The sequence below is a fragment of the Paroedura picta genome, chromosome 7 (genome assembly GCF_049243985.1).
Source record: "Paroedura picta isolate Pp20150507F chromosome 7, Ppicta_v3.0, whole genome shotgun sequence".
Lineage (NCBI taxonomy): Eukaryota > Metazoa > Chordata > Lepidosauria > Squamata > Gekkonidae > Paroedura > Paroedura picta.
Window position 1 is genome coordinate 13,352,035 of NC_135375.1, and position 27,293 is coordinate 13,379,327.

Genomic DNA, 27,293 nt, shown 5'->3' on the forward strand with positions numbered 1-27,293 from the left:
TGGTACAACCCAGTGTGAGGCAAGCTTCCTACCAACATACCTGTAGATTGATCCTTCTTACCTCAGCCCTGTCAGCATTATTATCATAATCCCCATATCATGATCAGGTGTCTGAAGGTGTCTTTGAGAAGGACAAGGTCTTGCATAAGGCCAGTGGGTGACTCCCGGCTTCAAGAGATGTGTTGGGTATGTCAACCGACTGCAGGTGGCGCTCTGCACAAGAACAAGCACCGTAAATCGCTTTTTGAGTCCAGTGGCACCTTTAAGACCCACAAAGTTTTATTGAGGACCTTTTGCGTGCATGCACCCTTCCCCGGGTACAATGTCATGGAAGCAGCTCATACGCGTAGGCAAAATGTGAGAGCAAATTAACAAACAGCAGAATGAAAATGATTAATAGATTCAAGAGAGAAACAGATTCAAGAGGGGGAAAAAAACATCAATTGGGATTTGTTTTGGATTCAAGAAAGGCGTCTTGCATAGGAGAATAATGAGGAAATATATAATCAATTGCTGACCTTGTCCTTAGGAGTATTTATCTCTTTGCCTCCTGATGGCTCCAGAGTGCTGAACTGGATGGGCCATTGGCCTGAGTGTGCACCTGATCCAACAAAGCTCCTCTTATGTTCCTTGGGTCTATATTTATTCTTGCTGCTTAGTGCTTCTGGAGTTCTAGCCCTGCTGGGGGACCTCCTGATGGCACCCGGGTTCCAGCCACGGTGTGACGCAGAGTGTTGGCCTGGATGGGCCACTGGCCTGATCCAACATGGCTTCTCTTATGTCCTTATGTCTGGGGCAGGGATGCTCTGTATTCTTGGTGCTTGAGGGGCCACAGAGGGAAGGCTCCTGCGGTTCTGATGGCACGTGGGTTTTGGCCTCTGTAGGACACAGAATGTTGGCCTGGACACAACATGGCTTCTCTGATGTTCTTCAGAGCAGAGGTCCATGAGTGGTGGTCACTCTAGATCAGGGGTAGTCAAACTGCGGCCCTCCAGATGTCCATGGACTACAATTCCCAGGAGCCCCTGCCAGCAAACGCTGGCAGGGGCTCCTGGGAATTGTAGTCCATGGACATCTGGAGGGCCGCAGTTTGACTACCCCTGCTCTAGATAGACCAGGCTCCCCACTTTGATCTCTCTGTTTGGGACAGTGGTGCTCTGGTGCTGTGGAAGGGCTTCCGGAGCTCTGGCCCCACTGGTGGATACCCTGTGTGTGGGTGTCAGCCTGGATGGGCCCTTGACCAGATCCCACATGGCTTCTCCTATGTTAAGAGCAGAACTCCACGAGCCCCCAAGTGGAGATGGAGCCCTCTGTCTGGGGCCAGGCTGCTCTGTATTCTTCATGCTTGGGGGCCACGGTGGAAGGGCCTCTAGAGTTCTGGCCCCACCAGTGGATCCCCTGATGGGCCACTGGCCTGACCCAACATGGCTTCTCTTATGTTCTTCAGAGCAGAGGTCCCTGAGTGGCTTTTAGCCACCAGGTCAAGATGGAGCGTTCGGTCTGGAGCCTGGATGCTCCGTGCTGCTCTTGTTGCTTGGCGGCAACTATGGGGGAGCCTCCCTGATGCCCCCCAGGTGTGGGCTGCCCGGTGACCCCCGGCCTGGCTGATTGGCTGACCCCACGTGGCTTCTCCGCTTAAGAGCAGGGGTGGTCAACCTGTGGTCCTCCAGATGTTCATGGACCACAATTCCCAGCAGGGGCTCATGGGAATTGTAGTCCATGGACATCTGGAGGACCACAGGTCCTCATGCTTAAGAGCATGAGTGGCCCTGAGCCCCAAGTCCGGGATGCACCACATTCTTGTCGCTGGGGGGGCTTCTGGAGCGGCCCTCCCGAGGACCCCCTCCTTGGCCTGACCCAACGGGACTCCCCCTCCCCCCCCGCGTGGCCGCCCGGCCCCGCCCCCCGCCGCGCCTTCATTCAGCTTTTGGGCGGCGCGTCAGAGGGAGGCGTGCCCAATGAGAGCCGCCCGCTCCCGGCCGCGGGTCAGGTGACGCCCCCCCCCGCGTGGCTCCCGCTTAGAAAAGCGCCGCCGGCCCCGGCGCCGGATCGCACTCCGGGCAGCCTGCCGCCCCTCCTCGCCCGCCGCGCCAGACAAAGACCCGCGAGCCATGCGCAGGAGCCTGGCCGTCTGGCTGTGCGTCGGGGCGGCCGCCTGCCTCGCCCTGCAGCAGCCCCAGAAGAGCCCAGGTAAAGGTGCTCGCGGCATCGCCCGCTCTGGCCGGCAGCGGCTCGCGGGGCAACCCGGGCTTTTGCAAAAGAGGACGGCCGGGATCGAACCGGCGACCTTCCGCGCGCCGGGCAGGTGCTGCTCTGCCGCTGGGCTACGGCGCCTGGCCAGAGGGGTGGGCAAGCGGGGCCACCTGTTTGTTGACGCCCCCCACCCTCCTTGCCCGGGTTTTGCTGTGGGTGCCTGCAGCGCCATGAGCAAGGATGTGTGTGTGTGGGGGGGGGGCGTGCAAAAAGTGTGCAAAAGGCGAGTGTGCACCAGCGAGTGTGCACCAGCGGCTCGGCTGCTGCCGAGGATTTCTTTGGGGCGTGCGTGGAAGGGACCTCATGTGGCAGGCGACGTGGGGTGACCCCCAGCAAGGCAAGCGAGCAGCAGCGGTGGGCTCCCCTTGAATTCCTCCGCAGCCTTTTTCCTTGGGGGGCTCCCCTCCATGCGCCAGCCCTGCTAGCAGCCCGGGAGGTGGCAAGATCGGGGGATTCCGTGCTGCCTTCCCTTCTGAGCATTTCTGTGCACGGTGCTCTGTTCCGTGCAGGAGACCTCGCTTTGGGATGCCGGTGGGTGAGAATTCCAGCCGACGGAGTTGTTACTTCCACGGTGGGACTGAATTGGCAGCACTTCTTGGCTTGTGTGTGTGTGTGTATTTGTGTGTGTGTAGGGGGAAAGTTCCCCCTTTAAAAAAAAATTGAGACTCTGAGCATCTCCTGTGGGAAATGCCCTTTGGGGCCATTTACTGAAGAAAAAGCAAAAGTTTTGGCTGTTGCAGAAATGAATGCGAAGGAGAAAGTGACACTGCCACAAGGGAGCATCTCAGAGGGGTGGCGTTGTTGTTGTGGCTAAACTGGGCTGCCTCGGCTTCTGAGGAGGGGGAAACTGGCTGGTGGAGCTTCCGGGAGGATAGATGAGGGGTGGGTGGGAAGAGCTACTGGGAAAAGTCTTTTGAGCAAGCCGCATGGGGAGAAGGGAGAATGTGAGAAGCAGGAGACTGGGCCGGTGGATTGTGCTTCTTCTATGCATGCTGGCTGTGCAGAGACCCACTGACCTGATGTGTTGGCTTTTGTGGTTTTCTGCAAATGCTCCTTGCGCTTTATGGCTTATGAGGTGGTCGGGTTTCGGATTCAGGGGGAGCTGGGCTGACGCGAAAGGTGAATCTGCCATTAAGATCAGCCCCCCCACACATCTAAATCAGCAGTGACCCCTGGTTTCTCGGATAGTCCCGCTGCCATCAGGGTGGGTGGGCTGGGGATTGTGTTTAGGTGTTTTATGTATTAGGGATTTTATGGGGGTTTTACATGTTACCCACCATGAGCCTCAGGGAAGCGGCGGGCTAGAAATCCAATAATAATAATAAAATAATAATAATAATACGTAACATCTGCACGGAATGTTGCTCTTTTTGCCTTGTGTCACATTCTTTGATTTCTTTTTAAAAAGTTAAGCTGGGGGATGGGGAAATGAGCTCATGAATGCATCCTCTTGTGGACAGGCATGGGGTGAGAGGCAGGATAGATGGTGCCTGTGTTTTGGAAATTAAAATGCTCTTTAGGGATGCCAGCCTCCAGGTGGGACATGGGGATCCCCCCGGAATTTCAGCTTATCTCCAGGCTACAGAGATCAGCTCCCCTGGGGAGAATGGGTGCTTTGGTAGACAGACTAGGGATTCCTCCCCAGACTGTGCTCCCAGATCTCAAGGAATTCCCTGTCCCAGAGTTGGCAACCCTTTAACGTTCACCCTTAAGTGCTAGAGGCTAAGTTACTTCTCACATAGTCAGGGAAAAGGAGAATTACTGGGTGGGCTTAAGGGTGGCATCAAACCCTGCCAGAGTCCCTGTTTCACCGCGGCTTCAGCCCAAAATCTTCAGGAGCTGGCAACCCTTATCGGTGAACATTTCCCTTTAACATTTTATGTGCAGGAGCGGCTTTAAGGTTCTTCCCCTAGGAGAGGACGTTTGCAGGTGGTCAGATGCACTTGAAACTTAGTTTTGGAGTCGTGGGTTTTGAACACGGAGAGAGAACTGGCTGGCGGCAGGCTCGGCCCATAGGAAACAGCGGTTCTCGTCGTGTCGGATGGAACTGAGAGGCATCTCCGGGGCTGGCTGAGATAGCTCTGTCGTATTAATTAAAGAATCTTGTCGGTGCCTGAGATCCTAAAGGCACCAGGGGTGGAAGTGGAGGCAGCCTCTCTAGCTGCCGTGCGGTTAGGCTGGGCCGCTGAGCTGGTTTTGTGACTTTCTCCAAAAGCCAGCCGGGTTGCTGCAGTGACAGGACGTGCCATGCCGCCTTCGTCCACTGGATCGCAGTTGAATTCCACGATGTGTGTGGAATGTGTGGACTATTTTTAGTCCTTTTGAGGAGAAAGGGAAACAGTCTGCAGAACTCTCCCTTCAGCCCTAAAGGGCGTGCTGAGGGTTCCCCCACGGCTGGGAAGAGGAGCGCATGCCCCTTTCTGTGTGGGAGTTTGGGAAGAGAGTGGGAGACCACCAAGGGCAGGGGTAGTCAAACTGCGGCCCTCCAGATGTCGATGGACTGCAATTCCCATGAGCCCCTGCCAGCTAGGGCAGGGGTAGTCAAACTGCGGCCCTCCAGATGTCCATGGACTGCAATTCCCATGAGCCCCTGCCAGCTAGGGCAGGGGTAGTCAAACTGTGGCCCTCCAGATGTCCATGGATTGCAATTCCCATGAGCCCCTGCCAGCTAGGGCAGGGGTAGTCAAACTGTGGCCCTCCAGATGTCCATGGACTACAATTCCCATGAGCCCCTGCCAGCAAACGTTGGCAGGGGCTCATGGGAATTGTAGTCCATGGACATCTGGAGGGCCACAGTTTGACTACCCCTGACCAAGGGAGATGAGGGTCGTGGGGCAGAGGCAGGCAATAGCCAACCACCTCTGAATATCCCACTGAAAACCCTACAGGGTCACCATAAGCTGGCTACCATCAGATAGTATTTTCCACCACCAAGAGAAAACCCCTGGGTGGCTGAAATCACAGTTCTTTTAAACCAGGGTTTTGTGAAACCCTGGGGTTTCTTGACCGTTCCAGAAGGGTTTCCGCAATGGGTGGGACTTAATTAATTAATTTTAAAACATATTTATAAAAATCTGTTAAGCATTTATTGGGGGGATATGAGCATATAGGGTCATGTCAACCCACCCACTCCTTTCCAAAATGGCCACTGATGGGCCTGGGAGGCCCACAGCTCTGCTTCCCAACCATATTCTGCACAATTGCGTCACTTCTGGGGTTTCTCAAAGCCTGAGGAATGTTTCCGGGGGTTCTCAATGATAAGAAAGGTCAAGGACAGTGGTTCTCGACCTTCCTAATGCCGTGACCCTTTAATACAGCTCCTCATGATGTGGTGACCCCCAACCATAAAATTATACAGGTGTCCTTCCACAGAAATTAAACCGAAACTGACCAATGGCGTGAAGATCCATTGTTCATGATTGAATATAAATTGTTTTTTTTTTCCCGGGATTTCTCAGTTCAGCTCTGCCTCTTGTCCCACCATGTCGATCTCGCTCTTTTCCGCTGCTCCAAACAGACGAACGCTCTATCTCGATCTACCCCACAAGGCTGTTGTATGAATGGCACCCCCTGGCTGCTTGTCCTGCCATGACCCCTGTGAAAGGGTCGTTCAACCTCCAAAGGGGACCCCTAGGTTGAGAACCACTGGTTTAAGATCTACTTTCATGACTGCATTTACACAGTTCCAAGATGGGAAGACATAAGAGTCATTAAAAATTATTTTATCATTGTGAACCACCCCGAATCCATATGGGGAGGGGACGGAACACGAATTATATATTATTACGATTAAGAAATGTCTCCAAGTATGATAATTTTATTTATTTTGTTTATAATTGTATTTGTTCCCTGCCACTCCTGGCTAGCCAGTTTGACGCGGTTGACACCAGTATAATAATCAGAATGCAGCCCCCACCCACCCCACCCCTCCCTCGCATAACCCACCCCGTGTAACAGAACGATCTGTGGAGCAGGACTTGTTTGCTCTACTTAGTTTGTTGGTATTCTTCCACCTGGAGAGCTCCCAATTGCAGCTCAGACTTGACTGTTCGTTGCTATAGGCGTGCCTTTGTGTTGGCGTGCCTCAACGCCCGTGCAAGGGAGGTATCTTAAGGTGTTTCTATGTGATTGTAGCACAGGAAGTGTAGATACCCCCATCACGTGATCATTGCATGTAAATTACTTTTACGAGTCTAGGGATCTTTTCATCCTTCCTTTGCTCTGAAATATCGACCGTCCGGAGATGGTCCCTCTTTTATTGGAAGAGAATAGCATACCGAGTGTTCTGTCAGCTGTGAAATTTTATGCATCCGTGACAGAGTTCTGAAGCCATTCAGATGGGGTCTAGCTTTCCCTATGTTTTAGTCACCTGCGGATGAAGGCTGTGTTGGCCTGGAGCGGGCTTTCTTAACCAGGGTTCTGTGAAACCCTGGGGCTTCTTGATGGCCCTGGAAGGGATTCCTGAGTATGTATATATCATAGGATCATAGAGCTGGAAGGGACCTCTTGGGTCATCTAGTCTAACCCTCTCCGCTGTGCAGGACACTCACAACCCTCTCGCTCATCCACTGTCACCTGCCACCCCCTTGAACCTTCACAGAATCAGCCTCTCTGTCAGATGGTTATCCAGCCTCTGTCTAAAAATCTCCAAAGATGGAGAACCCACCACCTCCCGAGGAAGCGTGTTCCACTGAGGAACCACTCTAACGGTGAGGAACTTCTTCCGGATGTTGAGGCGAAATTTCTTTTGCATTAATTTCATCCTATTAGATCTGGTCCAATATAATTTGTTAAACATTTATTGAGTGATATGAGCATATATGGTCATATCAAACCACCACCCCTCCCAAAATGGCCAATGATGGGCCTGGAGGGGGGGGGCTTGGGGTGCCATGTATACAGCTCTGCTCCCTAACCATATTCTGCATGATTGCGCCCCTTCTAGGGGTTTCTTGAAGCCTGAAGGATGTTTCAGGGGTTTCCCAACAGTACAGAGGTTGAGAAAGGCTGGTCAGGTGCAATAGAATGACGTTTGGGTCCAGGGACACCCCTAAGACTATTAGTCTTAGTTTAATTCCAGGTATAAGCTTTCATGTGCATGCATGCTTCTCCAGATGCCAGATCCTGGGTATCTGAAGAAGTATGCATGCAAACGAAAGCTTATGCATAAAACTGAATTTTGTTGGTCTTAAAGGTGCCAAGGGAAACAAACTTTTCAAGTTAAGCAGTATTAGGTAGAGAGCTAGCATTATTTTCTTATTATTGTTATTTAATTTGCATGTATACCGCTGCTCCCCATATGGCCCTTCTGCCTTTCCAGGGTGTGAAATATTTGGACAATTAAAAAATGCAGACCTTTTGTGTGGATTTAAGAAGAACTGGTTATTGTGCCTTACTTTTTACTATCCGAAGGAGTCCCAAAGCTCTAAGAGAACTGCTCTGCGAGAACAGCCCTAAGATAAACTGTGACTAGTCCAAGGGCACCCAGCTGGCTGCACGACGAGGTTCTCCAGATTAGTGGCCACCACTGTTAACCAATTCACCATGCTAGCTGTCAGAGAAGAATGGCAAACGTTGAAATCTGGGGTTCTTCTGGTTTGTACAGAATGCATTCAATGTAAATGAAGGAGAGGAGGGGCCATGGCTCGGTGGCAGAGCGTCTTCATGGCACGCAGAAGTTTCCCGGTTCAATCCCCGGCATCTCCAATCGATGCTGGGCCAGTTGATCCATGTAGCCTGTGCTACAAGCTCTGCACTTCCGGGTGAATCATTAAACCACCCTTGAGTAAGTGATGTGAAGGGCCCTGATAGACCAAGAGTTTTATTCAGGATAGGAAAATTCCACATGTTCAATTTGGGGAGGGAGGGCGGGGGCATGGATCAATCTTAAGCATCTGTTTGGCATGAAGAAGATCCCAGTCTCAGTCCCTGGCGCCTCCCATCAAAAGGACCAGGCCCTGGTTGACCAAGGGTCTGATTCAGGAGAGGGAATTCCATGTGCTCAGTTGCAGGGGGGAAGGAGGGATCATGGCCTAGAGCAGGTGTAGTCAACCTGTGGTCCTCCAGATGTCCATGGACTACAATTCCCACGAGCCCCTGCCAGCGAATGCTGGCAGGGGCTCGTGGGAATTGTAGTCCATGGACATCTGGAGGACCATAGGTTGACTACTCCTGGCCCAGAGCATCTGCTCAGTACGTAGAAGGTCCCAGGTTCAATCCCGTCAAAAGCACCAAGCTGTAGGTGACGTGAAAGTTCTCTGCCTGAGACTTTGGAGAGCAGCTGCCAGCCTGAGCGGGAAAGACTGACTGATGGGCCGAGGGTCTAATGCCGCGTGAGCAGCTTCGTGTGCCCAAGTAAATGTTTGAAGAAGGGGATTCCTGCTGGGGCCCCCGAACAAGCAACAACTTGGTGGAAAATGTTGTACAAAGTGCTGGCTAAAAAGTAAAAGCAGAAGGCTTTTGGTGAAATTGGTCCCCCATTCAGGGAGCGAGGGAGCCCGTTCCAGTGGCAGGCTCTTGGGGTAGGGGCTGCCAAGAGGCCAAGGCCTTGAGATTCCCCCAATCCAGCGTGTAATTTTTTTTGTTTCCGGCCTCCTCCGTATTTCTCTGGGCGGCATCTAACAGCCAACGCTCTTGTCTCAGATGATAGCGGCTCTCGGCTGCAGAAGCCAGACGGAAAGCTGCCAAATATTCGGAATATGCAGGTGAAGTTCTACGTCCGCTCCTCGGCCGACCCTGACAGCAGCTGCACCCTCACCCTCGGCGACAATCAGGGCCTGGAAGACTGCAAGTTCAACCTGTCCGCCAAAAGCTTCTTCATCGTCCACGGGTGGACGGTAAGTCGGCTCCTATTGGCTGTAGCTCTGGACCATTCTTCACTTAAGAGGAATGGCCCAATGAGGAGGGAATGGGCTGTACCACGTCAAACTATAGGGGGAAGGCTGTAATTCTGGGGGATCCCCAGGTCTCACCTTGGGGACTGGCATCCCTAGCAACATGGCCACCCCGCTGGAAAACTGGGGCCTGTAATTCATGCGGGATCCAGCAGAAAACTGAGATTTCGTATGAGGAAGTGCCCTTGTGCAGGTCGTTGAGAGATGCCTAAAGCCAGCCTTAGATGGGTTGATGTTCCCGTTTCTGCACGGCTGGGTTTTCTCCAAGGAAAGAAGGAATTAAAAGCCGCTTCTCCTTCCAGATGAGTGGGATGTTCGAAACCTGGCAAGGCAGCTTGATGACGGCTCTGCGGGAACGGGAGAAGGAGGCCAACATGGTGGTGGTGGACTGGCTCGATTTTGCCCATCAGCTCTACCCCAGCGCTGTCAACTACACCCGGGTGGTGGGAAAGGAGCTGGCCAAGATGCTGGACTGGCTACAGGTAAAGGTCATGGGGGAGGGCTTTGAGCCTCACATGAGGCTGTGGCAGGAGCTGGCACCAGGCAGAGGTTTTTAGAAATTGTGAGAAATTGCTGGGTTGCGAGCCAGGCTGTGTGCCAAACTCTGGATCTGCAGGGGCAGTGATGGTGCTGGCTTCGTGTTTAGCCCTCACTTGCCGTGCCATTCAAATCTCTTGCTGCGCCATTGGGGTGGAGCTAAAAAGCAGGGAGCACTTTCTATATCCAGTAAATCCAGCCTCTGCCATCACTTACCATTGCCATCACTTACCAAAAATTAATTACATAGTTGCCTTTTCAGCCAGTGCTCCCTTTTATAAACTGATGGATGATGCCAACAGGTTGCAAACCAGGCTCTGTGCCAGGGCAGGGGTCTGTGGGTGGGGAGTGATGAGCTCGCTTGTGTTTAGCTTTCTCTTGCTGTGCAACTCAAATCTGCTACTGTGTCACCAGAGAGCTGAAATGCATGGAGCACTTTCTATTTCAAATAAATCCTTCCTCCCTTTGTCATCACTTACCATTGCCATCACTCACAAAGAACAACTTCTCCCCGAGTTGCCTGTCCCACAGCATTCGTTATCTAAATTGATGGGTGACTGTTTGGTTCTCTATGTGCACCCACTCCCCACAATTAGAAGCTGTCAGGCCGGATGGCAGATGGCCAAATTAAGCTTGGGAGGAACTTTAATTTTGGAGAGTGTGGGAGGAAAACTTCATGCACTCAGCCAGAGGCATCAATCTGAGCTTCTGTAGTTTTATGAAACAGGCATGTGGGGTAATATCAACAGAGGTCAGTCACAGTTCTCTCAGAGCTCTCTCAGCCTCACCTACCCCACAGGGATTTCTGTTGTGGGGAGAAGAAGGGAAGCCAAGTGAGCTGCTTTGAGACTCTCTCAAGTAGTCAAAAATGGGGTATAAAAAAACAGCTCTTCTTCTTCTGCAGTTTACAAGTTTAATTCAGGGAATCTGAATGGGCCAGAGAATCCCAATTTTGTTAGATCTTGGAAGCTAAGAAGGTCAGCCCCGGTTCATACTTGGATGGGAGACCAGGCAATGATAAATCACTTCTGTATGCCTTTTTGTCTGTTGTGGGGAGAGGAAGGGAAGCCATTTTGAGACTCCTTTGGATAGTGAAGAGCAGGGTACAAAAGCCAGCTCTTCTACTTCCGTGGAGAAAGGCATCCACAGGTGATTAGGTCACGCCTTTGCCCGCTCAGGTAGGGCTATTTGTATTTGAATGAATCTGATTGGCCCTACTGGGTGACCGTGGGCTGGCCTTCCAGCCTTGAATAGCCCTCTGCTCTGGCAGCAGGCTCAGGGCTAGCTCCACCCACCCACTGCTGAGAAACCTTTTCCTACTCTTGAGTTGAAAGAGGAGCAAAGGAGCTTCTTCACCCAAATCACTTGATGTCCTAGTCCTGCTGTGCCCTGCATTGGTCAGAACTGGGCACACAGTTCTGAAGGAGGCTGAGGGGGGCAGGATCAGTCTCCAAGTATTTGAAAGGTTGTCACTTAGAAGAAGAAGAGCTGATTCTTATATGCCGCTTTTCTCTACCCAAAGGAGTCTCAAAGCGGCTTACAGTCGCCTTCCCTTTCCTCTCCCCACAACAGACACCCTGTGAGGTGGGTGAGGCTGAGAGAGCCCTGATATCACTGCTCGGTCAGAACAGCTTTATCAGTACTGTGGTGAGCCCAAGGTCACCCAGCTGGCTGCCCATGGGGGAGCGGGGAATCAAACCCAGCTCTCCAGATTAGAAGTTGGTGCTCCTAACCACTACACCAAGCTTAGAGGAGGGCAGGGAGTGGGCTCTCAAAAACAAGTTTCAATGATGGGCAGAAAGGTACTGTTTGGATATCAGGAAAACAATTTTTACCACACATAGTTTCAGCAGTCGAATTGGGTACTGATTGAGGTGGGCAGCTCCCCTTCACTGGTGGTCTTCAAGCAGTGCCTGACCGGGCTTTTTCAACCAGGATTTTGTGAAACCCTGGTTTGTTTGTTTTTTATGACCCTAGAAGGATTTCCCAAATGTGTGGGAGTTAATTGTCTATATATTTTTAAAATGTGTTAAACACCTATCAGGTGGTATAATCATATATGGTCATGTTGTCCTGCCCAGCCCTCCAAACGGCCAATGAGAGGCCTGTAGGAGGTGGGAATGGGAGGGGCCTGGGTGGGCGTGTACACAGCTCTGTTTCCCAACCATATTCTGCACAATTGCAGTATGTCAGGGGTTTGTTGTTATTGTTATTAGGTGCGAAGTCGTGTCCGACCCATTGAGACCCCATGAACAACGATCCTCCAAGGTTTTATTGAAGTTTAAAGAATGTTTCAAGGGTTTCTCAGTGGTACAGAAGTTGAGAGAGGCTGGTCTGGGATGCTTTAGGCTGATCTTACATTGAGTCGTGGTGTTGGAATAGATGATCTCTGTGGAGCCTTCCATGGACCTGTTTAGTGGATTTATGAAGCAGCGTTGCTCATCTGGGAATACTGTGTTCATGCTCCCTTTGTGGGCAGAATTTCTGGCAAAGCCTTCCATCTTGTAATGATAGGTGTGAATCCCTCTGTCCACCCACCCAAGCCTGGTTGACTGGGTCACTTTGTCCTTGCAGGAGAAAGAGAACTTCCACCTGCGCAATGTCCACTTGCTCGGCTACAGTCTTGGTGCCCACGTGGCTGGCTTTGCTGGGAACTATGCCCGTGGGACAGTCGGCAGGATTACAGGTGAGGGTGCCAGGAAATAACCTTGCAAACGGTAAACAAGGAAAGGGGAGAGGAGGAGAAACTTGACCTCAAAATGGATTGAAGAACCCGAAGGTTAACAAATTCCAAGTCAATGGGCCCAGTAATCCTATACCTCAATATATAACCAACGTGTCTGATCCAGCTGGGCTCCTTAGATGTTCTCATGAGGACCTTGGCCTCTATGTCCTGTCTGTTGGTCCTCCAGAGGAACTGGTTGGCCCTGTGAGAGATAGGAAGCTGGACTAGATGGACCCCTGGTTTGATCCAGCAGGGCTCTTCTGATGTTCTTATGAAGGCCTCAGCCTCTCTGCCCTGCTGTTGGCCATCCTGAGGAACTGGTTGGCCCCTGTTGAGAGACAGGATGCTGGACTGAATGGACCACTGGCCTGATACAGCAGGCTTCTTCTTAATGTTCCTTCATCCCTAAGTACTAACCGTGTGTCACTGATGCTTCAGGCATGGACCCAGCCGGCCCGATGTTTGAAGGAGTCGAACCCGACAAGCGTCTCTCTCCGGATGACGCCGACTTTGTGGACGTCTTGCACACGTACACGAGAGAAGCCCTGGGTGTCAGCATCGGGATCCAGATGCCCATAGGTCATATCGATGTCTACCCCAACGGAGGAGATGTCCAGCCAGGGTGTGGCTTGAAGGACGTTTTGGGATCGCTCGCCTATGGGAGTAAGTTCCTTCGCTCACCTTGACTTTCAGAAACCGCAGCTCATAGACTCGGCCACATTGAATGGTTTGTGATAAATCCACCGCTGGGCAGGGCCAGCTCTCGGGAGCATGCAGCCTCCAAATTGATTGTAGTTTAGTGGTTTTTAAATTCATTGTATTGTGCTTAGTTTCCAGTGTAAGCTGCCTTGAGGTCCTGCGAAGTCAGAAGGCACCTAATAAATGATTTATATAAATAAATACAAACTTTCTGTAGAGAATTTGGGGCCCAGAGGTGGAAACTAGCAGAGCCCTATTTCCCACCGTAAAACTTCAAGCGTTAAATAAAAATGATGGAATTGGCAGAGACGGCCAAATTCGTGTCGTTAATTAGAGAAAGTTCAAATGTCTGTATCCATTGCTAATTGGAAACCTCTTGTACACTTTTTGCACGTTAGGAGGGGAAATGAAAAGAGCTGATTTTTAAAAGGGGGGATTTTATCTTTTTTATATAAAAGTGTAATTGTTATATGTGTAATTGTTATATGTTTAAAATTGGAAGCATTTTATGTAATACGTTTTATTTACACACACACACACACACACACACAAGTGGTCAATTGTTCTCCAGCCTACTTGACAATATGCCAGATTTCTGTCTGCTGCTAATGTACCGGACTGCTTTCCTCTAGAAAAATTGTGCCTGTGCGCTTTTGCATTTATTTATATCCCGCTTCTCTCTCGAGTTGGGACTCAATGCGGCTCAGGACATCCTCCTCCCCCTCCTCCCTTCTCGGATAGCGACACCCCTGTGGAGCAGGCCAGGCTGAGAGATTGTGAGGGGCCGGGCCCCCCTAGTAAGCTTCAGTGGTAGAAGAAGTGATTTGAACCCAGGTTACCCATAGTCCACCACTCTCTCCACTGGCTCACACCTTGGGTCGAAGGTTCCATCCCGGTTCCATTCTGTGAATGTTCAGATATTTTCTGTTTGGAAGCTTATTTATTTTTACTCATGGAAGCATTAAAAAGAACTCCCCCCTCCAAAAAACCCCCCCTCAAACTAGTACCTTTTCCAGATGTGCATTAGGATGATGGGCACCTTTTAAAATCCTTTCTAAAATACTTGAAACAAACTTATCCATTGAATCTATGCCACATTTGACCATTTCTGTATTTACAGTTTACTATTACGATGCTCTCCTGAGTCCTGCTGTAAAAAATTTGGGCCACAGAACTTTCTCGTCCCTGGCCCATGTGAGCCTACAGAGACCCTATAAATCTTTTCTCTGTGTGTGGGGGGGGTTCTCTTTCTTTTTTGGGGGTCCCTTTCTTTGTCGTAGTGAAGGTTAGCGAACCGCTGTTTTCTACCGACTCATAAACAGGTCCCTGTTTCCCCCCCCTTTCCTGCTGCCGCCATAGATTTTGGGGACGCTGTGCGGTGTGAGCATGAACGCTCCGTCTTCCTCTTCGTCGACTCGCTGGTCAACCAGGACAAGCAGAGCTTCGCCTTCCAGTGCACGGACTCCAGCCGCTTCAAGAAAGGGATCTGCTTGAGCTGCCGGAAGAACCGCTGCTCTGGCATCGGCTACAACGCCAAGAAGATGCGCAACAAGAGAAACAGCAAGATGTACCTGAAGACGCGGGCCGACATGCCTTTCAAAGGTGGGCCCTCCTGTCTCCGTCTCCCCTCGGTCACTAGAGAACTCTGTTCGCTTTTGTGGAAGATGCCGCCTTTAAGGTCTGGAATGCGAGGAGGATAAGACTGTTTGTGGCATGTCACTGTTGCATCTTCTCTGTCTCTCTTTGTCTCTGTCTCTCTGTCTCTCTCTCTTTGTCTCTCTCTGTCTCTCTCTGTCTCTCTCTCTCTCTCTGTGTCTCTGTCTCTCTCTGTCCATCTCTCTCTGTCTCTCTGTCTCTCTCTCTGTCTCTGTCTCTTTGTCCCTGTCTCTCTCTGTCTCTGTCCCTGTCTCTCTCTGTCTCTCTCTCTGTGTCTCTGTCTCTCTCTGTCCCTCTCTCTCTGTCTCTCTCTCTGTCTCTGTCTCTTTGTCCCTGTCTCTCTCTGTCTCTCTCTGTCTCTCTCTCTGTGTCTCTGTCTCTCTCTGTCTGTCTCTCTCTCTGTCTCTGTCTCTTTGTCTCTGTCTCTCTGTGTCTCTGTCCCTGTCTCTCTCTGTCTCTCTCTCTGTGTCTCTGTCTCTCTCTGTCCCTCTCTCTCTGTCTCTCTCTCTGTCTCTGTCTCTTTGTCTCTGTCTCTCTCTGTCTCTGTCCCTGTCTCTCTCTGTCTCTCTCTCTGTGTCTCTGTCTCTCTCTGTCTCTCTCTCTCTGTGTCTCTCTCTCTCTCTCTCTCTCTGTCTCTCTCTCAACCCTTAGATCAGGGGTAGTCAAACTGCGGCCCTCCAGATGTCCATGAACTACAATTCCCAGAAGCCCCTGCCAGCTGGCAGGGGCTTCTGGGAATTGTAGTTCATGGACATCTGGAGGGCCGCAGTTTGACTACCCCTGCCTTAGATTCTAGTCAGTAAGATTGCTAACTTTGTGTTGAAGAACACCTGGAGTTATGTGTGAGGGGGTGGAGCCAAGAGAGGGAGGGACTTCAGCATGTTGCAGTGATATCGATTTCACTCTCCAAAGCAGCACTTTTCTCCCAGGGAGCTGATCTCTCTTATCTGGAGATCAGTTTTGATGGCGGGAGATCTCCAGGCCCTGTCTCCCAAGTTGGCAACCCTGGCAGTCAGTCATGTTCACATGAAGGTCAAACTAGATACTAGAAGAAGAATTGGTTTTTAACTCCACTTTTCCCAACTTCAAAGGAGTCTCAGAGCAGCTTACAATGGCCTTCATTTCCCCAAAACAGTTATCCTGTGAGGTAGGTAGGGCTGAGAGAGCTCTGGGAGAACAGCTCTAAGAATGATGATGGGCCCAAGTTGGCTGTATGTAGAGTAGGGAATCAAACCCGGTTCTCGAGATTGGAGGCTGCTGCTCTTAACCATTATACTGCCTCTTCTCCGTTGTTCCTTCAATCATAGCTACAACCTCCTCTCAACTGGTTTTCATTAAAAAGCAATTGTTTCACATGATACCGCGTTTGACCTCCAGATGGGTTTTTTGAGTTCTTTGATCCAGATGTGATTGATGACATCAGGCCTCTCTTGGATCAACTCCATCCTTTCCCCTGCTTCCTGTCAAGAATTTTCTGCATGAAAATAAGGGGAATGATTCTCTTTCTTTCCATTGCATCTGAGGAAGTGAGCTGTGATTCATGGAAGCTGAAAGAAATGTTGATAGTCTTCAAGATGCTCCTGGTCTTGGGTTTTGCATTGCTACATTTGACTAATATGGTTACCTCTCTGGAACGGACTTTTCTGCCAGGATTGTTCCTTTTCCTAAAGGGCTTCTGCTTTTCACCTGCCTGGCTACTGCTTTCCACTTTAAAACCGGAGCAAAAGGAGGCTCAGGTGTAAGCATCCCAGTCTGCAGCACAAAACTGGAGAACTTAGGTGAAAATCGGCTGGCTGCTGCTTGAAACAGAGCAGGCCTGTTGTGGCTGGCTCCGTGCTAAGTGTCCGCCCTTGTATCTCTGCAGTTTATCACTACCAAATGAAAATACACGTCTTCAGCTACCGAGACCTGAAGGACACGGAGCCCTCCTTCTCTGTCACGCTGCACGGCACCAACAGTGACTCCCAGCCTCTGCCTCTGGCCATGTGAGTAGACTCTTGGCACCCCTTGTCCTTAGCTTGGTTGCTTTTGCACCTGGCATTTCAAAGCAGTTTCTTCGGACTTCTTTCCTGCACTTGAGTTCACTTTCACGAAGGTCAGGGCGTTCTAGCTGGGCCTCAGTTTGTCTAGAGCAGGGGTAGTCAACCGGTGGTCCTCCAGATGTCCACGGGCTACAATTCCCATGAGCCCCTGCCAGCATGCAGTTTGGCCACCCCTGCCCTAGGGCAATACTTGCGTTCCTTTGCTTCTGCACTTGACTGAGGGATCTATCAGTGCTTCCAGTGCGGTTTGCAAACTGGATCCAGGGACCGACTGCCTCTAGCGCAGGAATTCCCAACCAGGGGTCTGTGGACCCGCAGGGGCTGCAGGAGTTACAGAGGGGGGGTCTATGGCCTTTCCCCTCCTGCCTCCGTGGACTTGGTCACAAGGTAGGGAATGGACAGCCTCTGCCCTGAGGGCTTGCTGAGTTGGCTGGGGTGTAAAAAATCAAAGGCAGGGAGTCCGTTATGGTGCACTGTGAGTAATCCAGGCCGCCTGCTCAGCTCCTGCCCTTTTTCCTGGCATGCATGAGGCAGACCCACCGTAGTAGTAGCAAAGGCAGAGGGAGGGAGCAAACGGAGGATGAAGGGTACAGGTGGTTCAGTCACTTCCTGGGCGTGGCAAGGAGGCGTGGCCAGTTGACATCACTTCCTGGGCTCCTTGAAGGCTGAAAATTTATTTCCGGGGCTCCTCCATTGGTCAAAAGGTAGAAAAAGTCTGCTCTAGAGACAAACTACGTCAGACAACGATGAGTAAATTCAAGCGGGTCACCATGTTGGCCTGAAGTCTCACAAGAAAAGCAGAGTCCAATAGCACCTTTAAGGCCAACAAAGATTTATTCAAGGTGTGAGCTTTCAAGTGCAAAGATGGGTAGATTTGCCATTTGGCTGCCGTGCCCCTTGGATACAATTTCTTGGGTTTCCCGTTGCAGCTACGGACTGATCGGGCTGAACTTCACCAACACTTTCCTGGTTTACACGGAGGAAGACGTGGGGGACGTCCTGAAGATCAAGCTCAAGTGGGAGGGGACTGCTCAGTCGTGGTACGGCCTGTGGAAAGAGCTCAGGAGCTACTGGTATCAGCCGGAGGACAACACCAAGGAGCTTCAGGTCCGGCGAATTCGGGTGAAGTCTGGAGAAACTCAAAAGAAGTAAGCACGGGGCAGCCTGGGATGAGGTGCCAGTTTTGGGAGACTGGGGCATCGGAGTGGGCTGGGGCAGGGCCAGCCTAGAGATCCGTCTGCTGGAATTAGGGTTGTCAGGACATCCTCCTGACCCTCCACCCCACTTAATGCGGCAGCAGGAGCCAAATTAGAGGTGGGTGTGGCAATGCGTAACACTGTGACATCACTTCCTGGTGTGAGTACCTTAAGGAGAGCTGGTTTTTTTACCCCGCTTTTTACCACCCCAAGGAGCCTCAAAGTGGCTTACAATTGCCTTCCCTGCCTCTCCCCACAACACACACCCCGTGAGGCAGGTGGGGCTGGGAGAGCTCTGAGAGAACTGTGACTGGCCCAAGGTTACCCAGGAAGCCTCATGTGTCTCATAGTGGCTTACAGTCACTTTCCCTTCCTTTCCCCACAACAGACACCCTGTGAGGTAGGTGAAGCTGAGAGAACTGCTCTGAGATCAGTTGTAACAGGACTGTGACTAGCCCAAGGTCACCCAGCAAGCTGCACGTGGAGGAGTGGGGAATCAAGCCCAGTTCTCCAGATTAGGGGTTGCTAACCACTACACCAAGCTGGCTGCCAGTGACACAATGCCAGAGACGTTCTGGGAATTTCCTAATCTGATGCTCTGGCTCTCAGTATCAAATGTAAGAGGATGTGGCCACTGATCTGGGAGACCCGGGTTCACCTCCCCTCTGGGCCGTGGGAGCTTGCTGAGTGACTTAAGGTTAGTCACCCTTGGCCTAACCTACCTCACAGGGTCGCTGCTGAGAGAATCAGATGGAAGAGGGGAGAATGATGTTGCAATCCACTTTGGGTCCCTGAAGGAGAGTAAAGCAGGGTATAAATAAATAAATCCTACATCTTGCTGCACTGGACCAAACTCTTTCTAGTTCCCCATCCTTTTGTTAACATGTCTCCAGGAAGCTGGCAAGGAGAATCTGACATTTGCAGTATACTGCCTTTGTACATGGAGGTTCTGTTTGTCTGATGCAGGCTTTCTCAACCAGAGATTTGTGAAACCCTGGGGTTTCTTGATGGCTGGAAGGATTTCCTGAATGGGTGGGAGTTAATTTTTTTAATGTATTCTTTTATGTTAAACATTTATTAGATGATATATATGGTCATATATACGGGCCTCTTGTGGCGCAGAGTGGTAAGGCAGCAGACATGCAGTCTGAAGCTCTGCCCATGAGGCTGGGAGTTCGATCCCAGCAGCCGGCTCAAGGTTGACTCAGCCTTCCATCCTTCCGAGGTCGGTAAAATGAGGACCCAGCTTGCTGGGGGGTGAACGGTCATGACTGGGGAAGGCACTGGCAAACCACCCCGTATTGAGTCTGCCATGAAAACGCTAGAGGGCGTCACCCCAAGGGTCAGACATGACCCGGTGCTTGCACAGGGGGTACCTTTACCTTTATCTTTATATATGGTCATGTTAACCTCCCCCCCCAAAAAAAAACCCAACAGAAATGGCCAGTGCTGGGCCTGGAGGGGAGTGGGAAGGGGAGGAGCCCCAAGTGGGCATGTACTCAGCTCTGCTTCCCAACCGTATTCTGCACGATTGTGCCACTTCAGAGCCTGAATAATGTTTCAGGGGTTTCTCAACGGTAAGAAAATTGAGAAAAGCTGGCCTAATGTCTAATATAGTCTTTGGATGAGTTATCTCAGCTTGCTGTCCAGCTTTTAGTCCAGTGGGAGAGCAAATGACCCTCCTCCTTTTGTACTAATTGAACTGCCTGTTGTTACAAGGTATGCTCTTCTGGTTCCAGCACTTCCCCTCTAGAATCTCTCTTGCAGCCTCTTAAGCCTGACTGGGTTTTCTTTTTTGCCCGCTCTCCAGATTCACATTCTGCGCAGAGGACCCCCAGATGACGAACATCTCACCTGGCGGAGAGATCTGGTTTACAAAGTGTCGAGACGGTTGGCAAGTGAAGAATCGGACCAGGTAAGTCTCAGTCGCAGCCTGACCTCTGCCTACTGGGTCATGACTAGGGTCACCAGGTCCGTCGGATCCCAGGACAGGAGATTGGAGGGAGACTTACCAGGAGCGTGGAGGGAAGAAGCCTGGAAAAAATACAATGGTTCTGAGTCACCCAGAAATGACAGGAGCACATCAGTGACATCAGGGGTGACGCTCTGGTTTTTGGGCAAAACTCTATGGTAGAATTGGCTTCTTAACAGAGTTTTGCCCAAAAAACCAGAGTGGCGGCCCCTGACGTGTCTATACCACTTCCTGGTGACATAGAACCGATGAATATTGTTCCAGGCTTCTTGGCTGTTTTGTGGGGGGATTTCCCCAGGTTTCCTAAAGTTCTGAAATGGCGGGGAGAGGCACCAACTGGTATCCCCAGGCCCCAACTGGGGACTGACAACCTAGTCATGACTAGGATTCCCATTTGCCCTCTTAGGGCAGGAAACCCCAGTCAGTTGCTACTAATCATCTGGTTAATGTATGGAAATGGGGACCAAAAGGTGGGGGGGACCATCTTGGGGATTTCCATTTTGGGATCAGGAGGTGAATTTCTTCCAGGTCAGACTACCCAGGGATTGTTATTTGGGGGAGGGGGCATCATCTGGGCATGGAATTGGGGTCACTGTGGGTGGGCAGGTAGTTGTGAATTTCCTGCATTCTTCAGGGAGGGTTAGACTAGATGACCCTAGAGGTCCCTTCCTAACTCTATGATTCTGAAGACTGAAACAACACGTATGACAGTGTTAAGCCCCGTCTCTCTCCCCTGCATGACCCCAAGGCAAACTGAGGCTGCTCCACTCTGCAGTGTGCTGCTCTGGATGGACCAAATGAGAAACGTGATCCTTTTGGTATCCGGCTATGCGTGAACAGGGAGAGGTAGTGAAATCGCTGTAAATTGCTTCCGACAACTTTCCTAGCCCTCCAGTGCTGACACCCCGAAAGGCTTTGCGCTGGTGCATGAAAGAGAATAACTCTCTGAACTTTTTAGGGTAGCATTGCTAAGACCCACGGCCAATAGTTCAGGCAGTGAAATCCCTGCGCCATTAATAGAACTGGACTGCCAACTGTATGCTGGATTGCGAGTCGTTTGCAAAACCAAAATAAGGAATGCTGATCACAGTAACTGAGCAGACGTTTGTGTAAAGGTTACTTGGGACGTGCGGTTCCTGTTCACAGAAGCCAGGAGGGTATAAGAGAGAGAGAGAGAGAAGGGGAGGATGAGAGCATGAGAGCCGGGGAAATGCGCTGTAACTTGGCAAACGGCTCAGCTGCAGAGAAATTAAAAGAATGTCAGTTTGGGCAATCTCCTGGCACCCTGCCTGGAAGATATTCAAGTCCCTAACCTTGGAACTTTTGGCCAAAGAAAATGATAAAGGCAGGGACGGGTGCAGAGTTCTACAGCTGGATACATTTCTTGGCACCATCTCTTAACAAAACCCAATGCCTCCGTGCATTTGGGGCTTTCCTAGGGTATTTCCTTTCCTTTTTTTAAAAAAACTAAGCAGATTCTCGAGTTAGTGTAGCCGAGAGTGAGTTGCAAATTGGGAACCGCCCAGCAGAAATCTCAGTTTGGCCCCAAATTCAGGAGTCAGCCCTTCATTGGCTACTTTCTCTCACCGTTTCTCGCCCAAGAGTCTATAATATAACCCTTTGCAGGGTTGTTGTGAGGACTACAGAGAACCACTTTGAATATTCATATAGCGCCAGACAAGTTTTTCCAAACCATTTGGTCTCTTTGCAATGGGCCAGGTGAATATTCCGGGATTATGAGGTTTCCCCACCCCTCTTTCCCGTAGGTAATTGAGCAGGTCAGGAAACACTGGATGATCTACCCCCTGGTTCCCATCACCAGTCATTTGATTGTCTTTATACTGGCTTAAACTGCTTGAGACATTGGGGGAAGAATTTCTGTACTGTTACCGCCATTTTGTTAGAAGAAGAAGAAGAGTTGTTCTTATATGCCGCTTTTCCCTACCCAAAGGAGTCTCAAAGCGGCTTACAGTCGCCTTCCCTTTCCTCTCCCCACAACAGACACCCTGTGAGGGAGGTGAGGCTGAGAGAGCCCTGAGATTACTGAAGAAGAAGAGCTGGTTCTTATATGCCGCTTTTCTCTCCCCGAAGGAGTCTCAAATCAGCTTACAGTCGCCTTCCCTTCCTCTCCCCACAACAGACACCCTGTAAGGTGGGTGAGGCTGAGAGAGCCCTGAGATTCCTGCTCGGTCAGAACAGTTTTATCAGTGCCGTGGCGAGCCCAAGGTCACCCAGCTGGCTGCATGTGGGGGAGCGCAGAATCGAACCCGGCATGCCAGATTAGAAGTCCGCACTCCTAACCACTACACCAGACTGGCTCTCGGTTTATTTATTTATTTATATTTATATACCGCCCTCCCCTGAGGCTCAGGGTGGTTTACATAAAATGCTACATAGAACTTAGTTCACATAACAACTTTCATACAACAGTAATAATATTCACATGAAAGTATAACACAGGTGCAAACAATATCAATGCGAACAAGTCCAGAGCAGAACCCATGGGTGGATTTGTTTAGGAGGGAGGGAGCAGGGGGCTTGTCGATGTGGAATAATAGAATAATGAGTTGGAAGGGACCTCCTGGGTCATCTAGTCCAACCCCCTGTACTATGCAGGACATTCACAGCCCTATCGCTCCTCCACTGTCACCTGCCACCCCCTTGAGCCTTCACAGAATCAGTCTCTCCATCAGATGGCTCTCCAGCCTCTGTTTAAAAATCTCCAAAGATGGAGAACCCACCACCTCCCGAGGAAGCCTGTTCCACTCAGAAGCTGACTGTCAGGAACTTCTTCCTGATGTAGAGACGGAATTTCTTTTGAGTTAATTTCATCCCATTGGTTCTTGTCCGTCCCTCCGGGGCAAGAGAGAACAACTCTGCTCCATCCTCTATATGGCACCCTTTTAATGTTGTTGGCTGCTCGGTCTCAAAGAGATCCCTTTTGCAGGCCCTGCGGAACTGTTTTAGCTCCGTCATTCTATCATTTTACCTTTTCACCCTTTTTGGTGAACTGTTGTTGGGGTATGTTGATGTTTGATCTGATTTGGATGTTTTATGGTTGTTTATTGTGAACCACTGTGAGCCAGCTGTGCTGGGAGCGCTGGAATAGACATTTAAATCAGGGGTAGTCAACCTGTGGTCCTCCAGATGTCCATGGACTACAATTCCCATGAGCCCCTGCCAGCAAACGCTGGCAGGGGCTCATGGGAATTGTAGTCCATGGACATCTGGAGGACCACAGGTTGACTTACCCCTGTTTTAAAGGACATCTTTCAAAAAGAGCCATTCGCTTTCTGTAAATGGCTCCGAATACCAAATTTGTTCTTGCCTGGTTTGGATTTGGTTTTCCACCAGCGACTTTCCCATTCTGAATAAAATTCTATTTCTCCTCTTGAAGTATTTTTTCCCCCTCTATCCCTCCCTTAGATCAGCAAACAGCTCGCTCTGAGATGTCCTTCTTTGAAGACTTGCTGTATTCAACAGGGATCGAACCGGCCAAAATGGCGGGAGAAGAAGGCGAGGGCCAAAGAGGGTGGCCTGGCTGAATGACATCGCTGCCGCCTCTATCTTCTTCCTTTTCTCGCTCGCCCTTGCAGTGCCCGGCTGTTTCAAGATGCCGCCCTCCAACTCCCCCAACTATGACAATGTGAATGCAGGGTCTAGAGACACTCGAACGTCCTCTATTTATGTCTACCTTCTAGGCTAACTTATTTAAAGTGTCTTCCTTTGACTAAACTTGGCCCTCTTTTCGGGAGATCCCGGCTTGCTGGCCAAAACAGACTTGTCCGGGTAAGCGAGCACCCGTCGTCTGGTCTCCAAGCCTCATACCCCAAATGCAGAGAACAGAGCTGCTCTGAAATGCTTTCAGGTGGGTTGCCAGGTTGGTCTGAAGCAACAGAACCAAGGTTGAGTCCAGGGGCACCTTAAAGACCAATGGAGTTTATTTTTAGGGATACGCTTTCCTGTGCATGCACAAAGTTCTGTTTCAGACCAAACACCAGGGCTGAAGTGTGCATGCATAGGAAAGCTTATCCCTAAAATTAATCTTTATTGGTCTTAAGGTTCTGTGAAATACTTTGCTTGCTTTCCCAAAAGGCTCATCTGTGTAATCAGATTAGCCACACAGAACTGAGGTCTTGGTCATGTAACCTGTGAAGCTGCAGGGATGAGGGATACGGTGTGCAATGGCATAATTTAGGATATGGTGACTGGGGATTGCGCCCTGGGTGCTGTAAATTGGGGCATACTGTCAAGCCCTCGTGGGCAGTGGGGGCCACGTACCCCAACCGGCAACTGTCCCTGGCCCAAATTGGGATAGGCATGCGTCTGACAGCACAACCACCCAGCCAAAAGCTTCTGCCAGCAGAAAATTCCTCAGCGTTTTTTTGGCCTACTTTTCTCCAACATGTACAAGATGCACTAATTCGTGCACATGCACACACTCATTCGCACATTCACCCATACATGTGTGCACATTCACACATCCACTTACTTCCCTGCAAAGTAAAATGGTCCAGTCTCCAACGTTTTGCTACCATGAATATTTAGATCATCCCTGCCTGGCATGTAGAAGGCCTTATTGGCTGCAACCATGTAAGGGACAGGGCAGTGGCTCAGTGGTAGAATATCTGCCTTGCATGCACAAGGTCCCAGGTTCAATCCCCGGCATCTCCACTTGAAAGGACCAGGCAGTAAGTGATGGGAAGGACCCTGGAGTTCTGCTGCCAGTCAGAATAAATAAGGCTGAACCCCAATGCAGCAAAGGTCTAACTCGGTACAAAGCCAGCTTTGTGTGTTCGTCACTGGACTCTACAATGCTGTTGCGCTCTCTGGAGTGTCCTGTGCATGCAGTTATGGAAGATTCCTGTAGCGCTTAAGGCAGCGATGCAGCTGTAGGGGCCGTATTTCCATGCAATTTTACTCTGAGGGAATTGCTGAGCAATCTATGGCCAGAGTTGATTCTCATGTTGCATTTTGTGCTAGTACTGGGATCCGGGGCTCTTTTACATGGTCTGGTTTCTCAGCATGACACTACTGCATCCCAAGACGTGGGACTGTATGTGCAGGGAGCGGATATCGGCCGCCATTCTAGCAGCTGCAGGTTTTTTCCTGCATGCACAGTTAGAGGGGAGCCGGGCGGTGGAAGCCTGGCTGTTAACACTGGAGCCACCAATCCTCTCCCTGCTATTATACTTGCGGTTCCCGATCCCCTTAAGCATCCGCAGCTCAGCTAAGTCTTGCTTGGAAAGGGGGGGAGAATACACATGCAGGGTTGTGAAGAGCCCCCTGACAATGATTCCCTTGGGGTCTCCCTTGACACCCCGTGTATTGTGAAAACAAACCATGTGACTTTCCCCGTCTCCATGGAAATTCCACCCCACAACAGTGAACAAGGCCCCTGAATTTTTGCTAACCCCCGCCCTCGTTCCCACATCTCGGCTGTCCTGCTCTGACAGCCCTTCTCACTTGAATCTCACAATTGTCAAAAGGTTTTCGGGAGCTCCCGTAGCCAAAGCGGTCTTGGTAAAAGACTACTCGCGGCTCGCTGGATGAAAGGCGAAAAGTCAGAGGCATCCATGCGCCTCTTTTGTTCCCGTAATCCGCAGCTGCGGTTCGTGGACAAAACTGCATGCTGTTTCATGAGTTCCTTGAGACACTCTGGGGAGGAAATGTCGACGAAACCCTTGCGTTTTAAACGGTCCCCTCAAATATTCTGAAAGCAAAACTGTGAGTCAGATAAATTCTTGCATTCCACAATGGAATTTTCAGACTTGAAACAATCCTGTTGCATTTAATGGGGCCAAATCCTTAGCTGAAATTCCCAGATTGGGAATCATGAAAGAATTGTAAACCCCGCCCCCCCCGCCAACCTCATTGACCTCAAATATACGTTTGGAAAGGAGGCTGCCTGCTGTATCTCTGATTTACTACTGTTCTGCCAGTGAGCTGCTGTGGGTGGGTCATGCAGTTCTGCCACGTCTCCGCATTGGGTGTGCTTGGTTAATTGAATTACTCCTGCTAGGGGAATGCACCGATCAAAATCACCTCCCATTTGGAGTATGACCACTCAGAACTGAGACTCCTTCAGAGTTGAGACGGTGAGCTCTGCTGAAAGAGGGTTGTTCTTTTGTACCCTAGAAATGTGCCTTTTTCTGATGAAGTGGGTCTATAGAAATTCAGGAAAAAAAGCACCAAGTTCTTTTTCCAGAAAAAGAAACTGAAATCCTGCTTTAAGAACTGTTTCACAAATGTGCTTCGGATGATTGCAGACCTGTTTTTTTTTTAAAGCTGCTTCTTGAAGGACCAACTTTACTTCACTCCCATTCCAACCAAAATCCAGATTCGTTTCTGGGTAACCGAAATCTGTCTCAGTCCTGCAGGACTCCTTGATGCTTTCTCTGCACTGTGTGCCGTTGTCCCGTATATTTATAACCGGGGTATCAAAGCCGTGTGTGGTTTAATATGTATATATCGGGATTTTTAAAATATTTGCACCTCTTCTATTTATTTTTTTTCCCCACTGTGCGTTTGTATATATGTAAAAAGTCCTCCTTGTTGGGGTTTTTTGAATTCTAACAAATTTTTATAAGCCTGATTCAGACAGAAATAAACTGCCCTTGTTTTAAAAAAGGAATTTCTCCATGGCCTGTGTGATTTGTCTTTGCTTGGGTTGATAGAGGTGGGAGAGTTCAACCCCACAGCAACCTTGTGAGGTAGGTCTGGCCTGGTCAGGCCACCAAATTTGCTCCCTGTCTGAGCGAATTTTCAAACAGATGCTTAAAATAATGGCAAGTTTTAACGTTTTGGCCGCCAAATCTTCAAGGATAACTAAAAGGGGGATGGCCACCTGACCAGGAAAGAAAATAATTGGGTCTCTGCCTCAAACAGCGACTAGAAAGTGATGGGTAGGGTTGCCAGCCTCCAGGCAAGGCCTGGAGAACTCCAAGAATCGCAACAGAGATCTGTTCCCGTGGAGAAAATGGCAGCTTGGGTATTATACAGTACTAGCTTCAAAGCCCGTTCCTAAGAACGGGCCTTGAAAGGGTCCCCTCCCCTGGTCCCTGGCCAGGCACCTTAAGGTGGCCTTGGGCGGCAGCTCACAGCCAAATCAAGTGGGACGGGTGTTTGTGGATATTAGTTCTCTGGCATTACACATTTCTGAATCAGGCCAGAAGCTTCTTGACAGGATTTGTGTCCCATCTGTTGTCTGGCCTAGGAGTCTCCAACTTTTTTGAGCCTGCAAATCCAAAATGGCCGCCTCAGGAGGTGGAGCCCGATGGAATACTTCCCTCCTCATGCCTCTTGGGAAGCAGGAAATCC

General features: G+C 50.3%; 1 protein-coding gene across 1 annotated transcript; it reads left to right on the top strand.

Annotated features, from left to right (window-relative positions):
* Nucleotides 1-2,017: 2,017 nt before the first annotated feature.
* LIPG (lipase G, endothelial type) lies at nucleotides 2,018-26,607 on the top strand. Its single transcript, XM_077346766.1, has 10 exons — nucleotides 2,018-2,190; nucleotides 8,896-9,089; nucleotides 9,449-9,628; nucleotides 12,258-12,369; nucleotides 12,847-13,071; nucleotides 14,467-14,709; nucleotides 16,628-16,748; nucleotides 17,735-17,953; nucleotides 19,812-19,916; nucleotides 23,400-26,607. Exons 1-10 carry the CDS (start codon nucleotides 2,112-2,114, stop codon nucleotides 23,419-23,421), a joined length of 1,500 nt encoding a protein of 499 aa, XP_077202881.1. The 5' UTR covers nucleotides 2,018-2,111; the 3' UTR covers nucleotides 23,422-26,607.
* Nucleotides 26,608-27,293: the final 686 nt, after the last annotated feature.